The 12,168-nt window shown below is 44.6% G+C and overlaps 1 protein-coding gene across 1 annotated transcript in view; it reads right to left on the reverse strand.

Annotated features, from left to right (window-relative positions):
- SULT4A1 (sulfotransferase family 4A member 1) overlaps positions 1-12,168 on the reverse strand; it is a 38,847-nt gene that overhangs the window by 3,622 nt on the left and 23,057 nt on the right. The window contains exons 6-7 of the mRNA XM_044450882.1: positions 5,388-5,524; positions 1,089-1,158 (exon numbers count right to left, since the gene is read on the reverse strand). Of these exons, the coding sequence (XP_044306817.1) occupies positions 1,089-1,158; positions 5,388-5,524 (207 nt within the window). The remainder of the gene's footprint in view (positions 1-1,088; positions 1,159-5,387; positions 5,525-12,168) is intronic.

Here is a 12,168-nt window from a genome sequence, read left to right on the forward strand (position 1 = left end):
CCCCCCCCCCCCCCGCCAGCATGATCACACCCGCCTCTCCCCACCACCCAGCAAACCTGCAATCGTGCCCATCTCTCTGCCCCCCAGCACGCCAGGATGATGGGCGCATGTACAGATGATGGATGCAATCATGGATGTGCTGGGGGGGCGGGGAGATGGCCGCGCTCATGCTCGGGGGGGAAGGGGGAGATGGCCGCGATCTTTGTTGTTCTTTGTCACTTTGCTTCATTTTTCTGATTTTAAAAAAATAGTTACAGAATAGATTAACCTTACTTACACTGAACCTTATGGGGAAATTTAACTTGGCACAAGACTAGTTTGGGTCACAACCAGAGTCCTGGAATGGATTAAGTTTGTGAGCCAAGGTACCACTGTATTGAGATTGGGGTGGGTTCCTTCTTGGGGAAACCACATAATCATAGTGGAGCTGGAAGGGACCAGCAAGGCCAACCCCTTGCTCAGTGCATGACTTCCAGTTAAACCATTTCTCTCAGATGGCTATCCAGCGGCATCTTGAATGCCTCTAGTGTTGGAGAGTCCACAGCCTCCCTACATCATTTGTGCCATTGCCATACTGCTGCAACAGTCAGGAAAATTTCCTGATATCTAGTTAGAATCTGGCTTTCTGGAACTTGAGCCTGTTATTCCATAATATCTTGCACTCTGGGATGATTGAGAAGAGGTCCTCTCCTTCCTTGTTGTGACAGCCTTTCAATTAATTTTAGAACGCTATCATATATCCCCTCTTCTCTTCTTGAGGCTAAACATGCCTCATTCTTTCACTCTCTCCTTCTGTTGTTGTGAACTGCCCCAAGACTTCTGTGATGGGATGGTATAGAAAAGTTTTAAATAAATAAATAAATAAATAAATAAATAAATAAATAAATAAGACTTTGTTCCCAGTCTCTGCATCATTCTTGCTGCCCCTACTTGATCCCTTCCAGCTTGCCTGCGTCTTTCTTAAACTGTGGTGCCCAACACTGGACACAGTACTCCAGAAGAAGCCATAGGAAAAAGTGAAAAAGAATAAAGAGGGCAGGGTATTTTCTGCTTAGCTTGAAAGGTTTTCCCATTCTCCCTGCCTCTCCATGTCCATCAGGGTCTACACCTGCATGAGAGTCCATGAATCTGAAAATGGAAGCCCAGCTGAAAGCATCCAGGCAAGGATAGGAGAGGTAGAAGATGTGATATTGCTGTGGCTATTTACTATAGGCCGTCTAGGCAACTGGCAGACATGGGTGATGCTTTCCAAAAACAGATAACAAAAGTTTCACAGAGATGGGCTATAGTCAAAACCTTTACAGAGGCAACAAAATTCCACTATCCTAGCATCTGCTGGAAGGATAATGCTTAAGAATAAACATTCAATACAGTCTTGCCTTGCTGACAGTTTCATTTCTCAGAAGAAGAAAAAAGGAAGAAGCAGGATTCGCTATCCTGGATTTAATATTGACCCACAGGGAAAAACTATTCAATGAAATCAAAGTGGTGAGAATCCTTGGGGGAAAGTGATTATGCCATCCTGGAATTATGATTGGGAGGGATGTGAAAGTGGTACAGAGTCAGATGTGTACCATGGATTTTAGGAAAGTTAGTTAAAAGTTAAAAAGACCTTAGAGAATACTGAGTAGGATCTCTTGCTAGAAGTTCTGAAGGAGAAAAGAGATCACGAGCAATGGAAGGTTCTGAAAAATGAAGTACTGAAGGCGCAGTTGCAAAGGAATCCCATGAAATGGAAAAATAGGAAACATCTAAACAGGCTTGCAGTGGGAGCACTCTAATGAGTCAAGACTTTAAAAGACCATGTATGTTTCTCCTTCAATTTCTCCTACAACAAAGAATGAGTACAACAGAGTCGCCTGAACCTGTAAAGATGACATCAGGAAAGTTAAAACCCAGAAAGAGACGAGGCTCACAAGGGATGATCATGCAACCAAAAGGTTTTCTTTGGATATATTTCAAGCAAGAACAAGGAAGGGATGGGTCTGCTGTTTGGGGAAGATGGTGAAGTGTTAACAAAGGGCAAAGAAAAGGGAGAACTATTTTGCCTCTCCCTTCTTTTACACAGGAAACTATGATTCATCCGAGAATAATGGAGCAGATTCTAGGTAAGGGGATGAATTCAAGTCTTTAGGGCCTCAAAAATTAGATCACCGAGCACTGAAATAGTGTGCAAACATTTCAGATCCACCGCCTTTATTCTCTGAGAATTTTTGGAGAACAGGAAAAATGCTAGAAGACAGCATGCAAGTGTCATCACTAGAGGAGGAAAGAGTGGGAAACTACAGCATGGCATCAATACAAGTCTAAATTCTAGAACAACATATTAAGCAGTCTGTCTGTGGGCATCCTGAAAAGAATGTATCAGTTACTAGGATGGGTCTATCAGGAATAATTCATGCCAGACTGAACTTGTTTCCATTTCTCATAGAGTTACTAGTTTGGTAGATCATGGGGACACTGTAAACATTTGTCTTTATTTCAGCAAAGCAATTGACAAAGGCTATCATGATACATCTCTCACATGGGCCTGACAATATTAGGATATAGGTCTCTTAATAGATCACAAGCTGAAAATGAACTAGCAGTGAAAAGTGATTGCTAAAAAAACCTAATGCAATCTCAGGCTGTATTAACAGAAGTCCATTGTCCACCTAATGAGAAGTGATCATTTTACTCTGTTCTGTACTGGAGTATGGTGTCCAGTTCTGGGCATCACATTTTAAGAGGGTCATTGACAAATTGGAGTGTATCCCAAGAAGAAAGCTAACAGGTCTGGCATCCAATTCCTGTGAGAAATGGTTGAAAGAACTGTATGTTTTGCTTGGAAAGGAGATTATGAAGAGACTATTAGTGGCCTTCAAATATCTGATGGGCCATTATGCAGAAGATGGAGGAGAATTCTTCTCTGTTGCTCCCAAGGGCAGGACCAGAACAAATTAGTAAAAATTATAAGGAACAGCTGTGGTTAAACATTAGGGGAAACTTCTGAGCAGAAAGAGTTGCTTGGTGGTGAAACAGAGTGTCTTGGGGATGGAGGCTTCTTTTTCACTGGAGGTATTTAGGCATAGCTTTGATAACCATTCATCAAGGATGCTGAAGAATTTGCATTGAGCAAGAATTTGCATTGCATTGTGCCTAATCTCTTCCAAATCTAAAATTCTGTGCTTTTATGATCATGATGCATTAGGAACAGCTTCTTATGACCAGCCAAGTGCCATCCTCAGCCAACCCAGCAGGTGCTGCCTCTGCTCTACCTCACTCCAGACCTCATCTTCCAAGCATCACAGTTCCTTGGCTCCTCCCTCCCCTCCCCTCCCCTCCTTCCTCCCACCCATCATAGGGTCTTTGCCTCTGGCTAATTATAACTGAAATAAAGTTGCCAGGCTTTGGAATATTTGAAATGTATTACGCCATGCATGACACAAAGGGACAAAAGCTCTGGAGGGTTTATGGATCTGGTTATAGCTGGTATTAGACCTGCATTCTCACCTGATTTTCTGGTTAAACTCCATTATTTGCTTCTTAGTTTGATAGGCTAAAAACAACACCACTTCAAACAATGGAAAGCTATGTTTGTATGCATCAGAGAAGTGCTATCTCCTCTTCTGAATCTGACTTGCACCCCATATACCAAAACAGTGGAGGCGTCCATTATACTATATACATGCTAGGTATTGTTCTAATTTGCTGACAACCATTTTGAACCAAGGTCATGGACTGCTGGTCAAAGAGACACCCACCTGGATTCATCATTTGATTCATGAAACTGTGATGTGTGATGAGACATGGAGTAAATGTATGGAACATGAGCTAACCAATGGCCTGTTTTCACAGCAACTGAGGATTATCTTCTGAGTAAGGATCAGATCAATAAGCTAAAAGGAAAAAAATTAAAACGAATATAAAGCAAAAAAATAAGGAAAATGTAACTGATGATAAATTAAACACCGCTCTGAACTAATATAATTAAATTATTACAGTAGTTACAAAATGTTAAAATGCAGAACTAAATACTGAAAAAGCAGGGGGGAAGATACACTGACATTCAGGCCCCATCTTGGAAAAAAAAGGAAAGAAATAATTTTTTTTTCAAATGCCAGGGTGCAAAGCAAATTGAAATGGAAGAAATATGAACAAGTTTAATGAAATACTATGGAAGGAAGTGTCTAGGCTGCACAAGTCTATGCTGGAGGTGCATGATTCCAGCATGAATGGTCAAATGGGCACAAGCACTAAATGAAGCAAAGAGAACACCGTGAATGGGCAGAAATAAAGAGAAGCAAACCATTTGGCCTTTCAGACACCTTAGGCTGGAAACAGATGAAGAAGATGGGACTGATAGAGGCACTATTATCTGTGCCAGTATTACATAAATCACACTATCATTTCTGAGAAACAGCTTTTGGAAGTGTATGTAGAGACATATCCCATGGTGTCAAAACTGGACGTAACAGTGGCAATTCAGTTTAAATATGGAATTGCCTCATTTACGTAGAAAGTGGGGATGCAGAGTCCAATTTTAAAAGCAAAATGGATACACATGCAAGGGGAAATGTACCCACCCTCCCACCAATGGGTTATGTCCCTGCAACCTCTCTCTCTAGGCACTCTTCTAGCCAGCACGCTAATGCTGCAAATGAACCTGGTTAAGAGGATGTGCAAAGGGAGAGAGCCTGTGGAGAAGCCAGCCTCTGGTAGCAGGAAGACTTTGTTCCCCTCCTGCCCCACTCTTTCTACGTGACAGGGACAGATTGTGTTTAATTTGGTCCTCTGTTATACCATCTTCAGCATCTTGAAAAATCTGTTAACTGTCTCCAGCCCAAACTAATAGATTGCAAGTTACTGATTTTCTTCTGTTCCCAATATATGACAATATCAGCCCCATATTTCCTGGACAGCTATTTGAAAAGCCAGGTTACTTTTAGAAAAGCTAAAAGAAATGCACAAGAAATAAGGGGATAAAGTAGAAAACTAGCAAATCGTGGAATTCTCCTGAAGAGATACTTTCCATGATCATGACAAGTTTGATGCTTTTGGTGCTTTTGATGTCAGGGATCATGAAAACCTTCCTGAGATGCTAGTGGTGGATGGGTTAGAAAAGCTGTAAGTAAGTAAGTAAGTAAGGAAATAAAATAAAATAAAAATGCAGTTGTGTTCCTGTCTTGGACAGACTGCCACAAACTCCCAAATGTGTAGGTTGGTTAGAGCTCTGTTTTCAAGGCAACCAACTGATGGCAAATATAGCTGTGACTCTTTCATTATTTCCATCACAGACTCCATATCTCAAAGTGATGCATATATGGATTGTGCATAAGGCTCATGGGGTTTACAGTCTATCTCTTCTCCTTTGGCAAAATGCTACAATGTGTGTCATGCACTTACCTCTGCCAACAGGAAGGGCTTCTGCATTGCAGCACTGGTCAATGAGCTGGTGGCAATGTTCTGCCATGGATTCCAACTGTGCTTTGTCGTAAGAGATGCCCAAAAACCTTGCCAGTTGTTCAACCAGCGTTGCGAGGTCCTGTGTGTAAAGATTAGATGTGTGTGCAGGTGAAATGACAGTCAAAAAGAGGAAGCATTATACATAATGAACTACACCTGCAAATAACCACAAAGCTTTTGTTGAGTAGCAGGTTCAAATCACTGTTACAAGATCATTTTTCATGTCCTAATCAGATGACTCCCCTTCATGCATCACTGTCTTGCCGTGGTGAAGGGGCTTGCGTAGCTCAAAGAAGCTATGAGCTAAGCTGCGTAGGGCCACCCAAGACAGAAAGGTCATAGCAGAGAGCTCTGAAAAAAGCTGATTCACTGGAGAAGGAAATGGCACCCCACTCCAATACCCTTGCCATGAAAACCCCATGGACAGTACCAAAAAGCAAAAAGATATGACGCTGGAAGATGAGCCCCTCAGGTTGGAAGGTGTCCAATGTACTACTGGGAAAGAGCAGAGGGCTAGTAGTGGCAGAAAGAATGAAGCGGCTGGGTCAAAGCCGAAAGGACACTCAGCTGCAGATGTATCTGATGGTGAAAGGAGAGTTCGATGCTGTAAAGATCTATACTCCCATAGGAACCTTGAATGTAAGATCCATGAATCTAGGTAAGCTGGACGTGGTCATACAAGAGATGACAAAACTGAACATCGACATCTTAGGAATCAGGGAACTAAAATGGACAGGAATGGGTGAATTTAATTCAGATGATCATCAGGTATACTACTGCGGGCAAGAATCCCTCAGATGAAATGGAGTAGCCTTCATAGTCAATAGAAGAGTAGGAAAAGCAGTACTGGGATACAATCTCCAAAATGACAGAATGATCTCAGTTCGAATCCAAGGCAAACTATTCAACATCACAATAGTCCAAGTCTATGCCCCAACCACTGGTGCTGAAGAGGCTGAAGCTGACCGGTTCTATGAAGGCCTACAACACCTTCTAGAAATAACACCCAGAAATGATGTCCTTATCATCATGGGGGATTGGAATGCTAAAGTAGCAAACCAAAAGATAACTGGAATAACAGGCAAGTTTGTTGTGCCTAACGACTTAGAGGAGTCATTAGCATGCGTAAGAGAACAAGAAGCTCCCAGCGAGAGTCAGGCTTTAGAGCAAGAAGATTTCTATTTGGTGACCATGGCACAAATGCACCCCCGTACCCCCCCCCGCCACCTGACTTTGATGAAGTTTTTCTCCAGCCTGAGCAAAACTGCATTCTTCAAGAAGCAGCCCATGGGACAGCCCGTTGCCATGAGAATGCCCAGCTGAGGAGAAGACTTTGGCGTTTCAGTCAACTAGAAGAGAGGCAAAGTCAAAGAAGGAGGGACAGGAGTTTATCTAGTCCCCGTGGGGAGGGGCTTTCCTATCAGGTGAAGAGTGCGTCATAAATCTGAGATAAGTCAGAAAGGAGGGGGCAACTGCATTGCTTAGAATTGACATTAGCAGCTCCTGTATTATTCATTGCCTGCGTATCTTTGAAGTTTAGAATAAAAAGCTTTAAACCTTTATTGCCTGTTCCTGTGTGAGTAATTAGGAAGAGTGCTCTGGCCTCATGACAGCTTGCCCCCTCCTTCCTCCTCGACACTCCACCGTCCACAAGAGCATCATAACTCACACAGCCAAGCCAGGTGAAGGTTTTATTGGAGCAGCTCAGAGATGGACTCCACAGCTCAGGCTGTCCCCCCGGAGATCAAAGCTTTACAAGATGAGAACGTCTTTTTGAGGGCTGAAACTGCTGCAGCAAATGAGGAGATTAATCGTTTGCATGCTGAAGTTGCTTCACTCTAAGCAGCGGTGTCTACAGCGGCAACAGCTCCCCCACCAGGCTTCCGAGCTAAAGTTGAAACGATGCCCAGTAGAGCTGCCTCCCAAGTATGATCGAAAGAGAGAAGGATTTACAACTTTCAGGGCACAATGTGAGCTATACATGCAACTTTATACATGTCACATGGAGATGGGTAGAGACCTGTTCTCCCCTGCAGAGGAAGGCAGAACACGCTCCAACGGAGCAAAGCTCAGGGAGCCAAGGTTTCGTTTGGATGCCAGGAAGCACTTCCTGACAGTCAGGACCCCGAGGGTGTGGAATGGGCTTCCACGAGAGGTCATTGAGGCCCCATCGTTGTGGGTGTTCAAGGATAGGCTGGACGTCCACATGGTGGGCATGTCGTGAGCGGAGCCAGCTGGTGCCGGAGGTCAGACTAGATGGCCCGGGAGGCCCCTTCTGACTCGCTCTGTTTTCTATGTTTCTATGTTTCTAACTTCACCACAATGACTTCACTGATGAAAAGACCAAGGTAGGCTTCTTAATCAATCAGCTTTCAGGGGTGGCTGTTCGGTGGGCAACTGCGAGACTGGTGGCTCAAGACCCCATTTTGATTGATGCAGCAGCTTTTTTGAATGCCTTGGGACTCTTTCTAGGCATGGGGGCGTGCAAGGAAATGGCTGTCCGTGAAGTTAAATGCCTGCGGGTTCAGTTAAACAGGTTCAGCTGCTGATTACACAACTCAATTTCAACTTTTCATGAATGACCTAGGATGGAATGAGGAAGACTTGATCGTACAATATCGAGAGGGAATTAGGGGGGAAATTTTGGATGTATTGGCCTGATCTCACCCCCTGGAAAGCTTACAAAAATTGGTGCTTGTGGCTATTTGGATTGACACGCGGCTTGCTGAGCGGGCAAAAGAAAGTCGGGAAGACCACTCTGGCCCGTTGCCATGTGGAGAGAGATTTTTTCTGTGGCTAGGCTTCAACGGCCTTCACCTGATTACTATGTTGCCAAGGCGACAACCCAGCCTGAACCGGAGCCCATACAGCTGGGGGCAGCCAGGCCCCACATTCCAAGAGGGGAGATTGATTACCGCAGAGCTACTAGACTGTGTTTTACTTGTGGACAAGGAAAGCACCTGGCTTGCTCCTGCCCATGGAATAAGCAGGTGGGAAACTTCCAGTCCGCGACGCTGGGACCAAGGCCAGAACCCCGGTGGTGCCCCACCCCAGAGGGTCTTCTTCAACTTGATAATTGCTGATCGACATCACTTTGCAGACACCTCCTCTGCCTGAAATACAGGCCACAGCCTTGATTGATAGTGGTGCCACTGCCTCATTTATGGATGAGAATTTTGCTGAAAGGCACTCCTTTCCAATGTCATTGTTGTTGTCTCCCCTCCAAGTGGATTTGATTCAGAGGCAGCCATTGCAGGGGGGCCCATCATCACGCCAGTCTTCCCCATTGACCCTGCAGATTGGTAAGCATCGCGAACAGGCTGTGTTCTTGTTAGTAAAAGATTTGCAATACCCCCTAGTACTAGGCATGGACTGGTAAGTTAAGCATGAACCTCAAATAGCGTGGGACTCGGGGCAAATACAATTTAACTCTGAGTTTTGCACCCTCCATTGCTTTGGCTCTTTCACACAGCTGCCTTCAAACCTTCCCCCAACATCCCGCACCGCTTTGCCTCCTCAGTATCAGGACTTTTGGGGTGTCTTTAATCTTCAAGAGGCTGACAAGCTACCACCCCACCACGCTTGTGATATAAAAATCCACTTACAGCAGGGGGCCACCCTCCCTGTTGGCAAACTGCGGCCCATGTCCCCCAAGGAGCTGCAAGTACTCAAAGAATTCATTTCTACCAATTTAAAAAAAGGTTTCATTTGTCTGTCCTCGTCGCCCACTTCAGCCACGCCCCTAATTGTTCCCCAGAAAAATTCAGACGAACCTAGAGTTTGTAACGATTTCCGCCATCTAAATTCAATTACCGTCCCCAATACACATTCCATGCCTTTGAGATTTTGGAACGTTTGGATCACACAGCCATTTTTACTACGTTGGATCTCCGAAACACCTACAATTTACTTCGCATCTGCCCTGGATATGAACCTTTGACTGCATTTGCATCCCGTTTTGGCACATATGAATTCACTGTTTTGCCTTTTGGGCTCACAGGCGCAGCATTTATGCGGTTGATAAGCAAAGATTTTCACCACTTTTTGGATGACTTTTGATGACTTTTTGATTGCATACTTGGATGATTTGTTGATTTTCTCCAACAACCCAGAGTCCCATGTGCGCCACACGTGGGCAGTCCTCCAACGCATGAGAGAGAATCACCTCTCTGCTAAGCTGGAAAAATGCAAATTTCATACTTCTTCCCTGATGTAGCTCGGGTATCGAATCTCTTGGAATTGATTACAGATGGATCCCAAGAAAGTGTGTGCTTTACTATCTTGGCAACCGCCTCGCATGAAGAGGGAGCTGCAAAAGTTTTTGGGGTTTGCTAACTTTTATCGCCGGTTTATAGCTTACTACTCTCATTTGATGGCTTTCATTTGACTGACCTTTTGAAAGAGAAGAGATGGCAACTGAATTGGCCTCCTGAGGCTGCAGAGGCTTTTGCCACCTTAAAACGCCATTTTGCTTCAGGAAACCACCTAATCCAGCCCAATACGTCTGTTCCTTTTGTGCTGCAAAGAGCTATAGGGGCAGTTCTTTTGCAATGAGGAGGAGGTTCCAGCAGTGACCTCAGGCCTGTGGCGTTTTATTCTCGCAAACTCACAAGTTTAGAACAGAACTACACTATCTGGGAGAAGGAATTCTTGGTGATGAAAGTGGCCCTGGAGGAATGGAGACATTTGTTGGAAGGGGCCTCTCGCCCGATGCTCATTCAAACTGACCATAAGAACTTGGTCCATTTTGCCTCAGCTAAGATCCTCAACCAAAGACAAACACGTTGGGCGTTGTTCTTCACACATTTTCGTTTCCACATAGAGGATATTCCACCATCAAAGAATCTCCTAGCAGATGCACTGTCCAGGAAACCTGAGTACTTTGAGGGCAATGAAGCACACCCTGAACCCGCCCCTATCTTACGGCCTGAAATGCTTGCGTCAGTCACCACTTTGACCACTTGGCAGGAAGACCTTCTCCGGGCCCAATAGGCCAACCCCTTTGTCCAGGCCAAGTGGAAGGAAAGGGAGGCAGGTACTCTACCTTCCGTTTACAATTTCGAGAATGGTTTATTGGTATATAACCACACTGCGTACATTCCATTGCCACTTAGAGAACGAATGTGGCAACAATGTCACAATTCCCCCTCTACGGGCCATTTCGGGGTTTATAAGACTTTGCATATGGTGACCAGGGACTTTTGGTGGCCTTGCATACACTACAATGTCAAGGCTTATGTTCTCTCATGCCCCACTTGTCAACGGGCCAAACCTCAGCCCAGCAGGCCCTCAGGGTTGCTACAACCTCTGCGGACCCCTCCTGGCCCCTGGCACACTGTTTCTCCGGATTTTATCACAGATTTGCCCCCGTCTAGAGGCTTTACCACCATGTTGGTCATCACAGACTTATTCACCAAAATGGTTCACTTTATTCCTGTACAGGACTCCCCTCAGCCAAGACCACAGCCTCTCTCTTTGTAGCTCATATTTATAGGCTACATGGGTGGCCCCTTGCATTAATTTCTGACAGGGGCACTCAGTTCACTTCCCGGTTCTGGAGGGAACTCCTCACTTTGCTCAAGGTCAAGTTGTGCCTCTCTTCAGGGCATCACCCACAAACAGATGGCCAAATGGAGCGTTTGAACGCAACCCTTGAGCAAAACCTCCGTTGCTATGTAAACTACCAGCAAAGAAGAAGGGAGAGGAGTTTATCTAGCCCCCGTGGGGAAGGGCGTTCCCGTTGGGTGAAAAGTACATCGTAAATCTGAGATAGGTCAGAAAGGAGGGGGCAACTGTGTTGCTTAGAACTGACATTAGCAGCTCCTGTATTATTCATTGCCTGCGTATCTTTGAAGTTGTTTGGAATAAAAGGCTTTCAACCTTTATTGCCTATTCCTGTGAGTAATTAGGAAGAATGTTCCGGCCTCATGACAAAGTTTGGCATTGGAGTACAAAATGAATCAGGGCAAAGGCTGGCAGAATTTTGTCAAGAGAACACAGTGGTCATAGCAAACACTCTCTTCCAACAACAAGAGATGACTCTACACATGGACATCATGAGACAGTCAACACAGAAATCAGATTGACTATGTGCTCTGCAGCCAAAAATGGAGAAGCTCTATACAGTCAGTAAAAACTAGACCAGGAGCTGACTGTGGCTCAGATCATGAGATTCTAGTTGCAAAATTTAGGCTTAAATTGAAGAAAGCAGGGAAAAGCATTAGGCCACGCAGGTATGACCTAAATCATATCCCTGATGAATATACAGCAGAGGTGACAAACAGATTTAAAGAATTAGATCTGATAGACAGAGTGCCTGAAGAACCATGGACGGAGGTTCACAACACTGTACAAGAGGTAGCAACTAAAGCCATCCCAAAGAAAAAGAAATGCAAGAAAGCAAAATGGCTGTCTGAGGAAGCTTTACAAACAGCTGAGGAAAGAAGGCAAGTGAAAGGCAAGGGAGAAAGAAAAAGATACACACAATTGAATGCAGAATTCCAGAGAATAGCTAGAAGAGATAAGGATGCCTTCTTAAATGAACAGTGCAAAGACATAGAAGAAAACAATAGAAGAGGGAGGACCAGAGATCTCTTCAAGAAAATTGGAGCTATGAAGGGGAATGATTGATGCAAAGATAGGCATGATAAAGGACCAAAATGGCAGGGACCTAACTGAGGCTGAAGAGATTAAGAAGAGGTGGCAAGATTACACAGAAGAAGA

Source organism: Varanus komodoensis, unplaced genomic scaffold (assembly GCF_004798865.1).
Source record: "Varanus komodoensis strain SLA01 unplaced genomic scaffold, ASM479886v1 scaffold69, whole genome shotgun sequence".
NCBI lineage: Eukaryota > Metazoa > Chordata > Lepidosauria > Squamata > Varanidae > Varanus > Varanus komodoensis.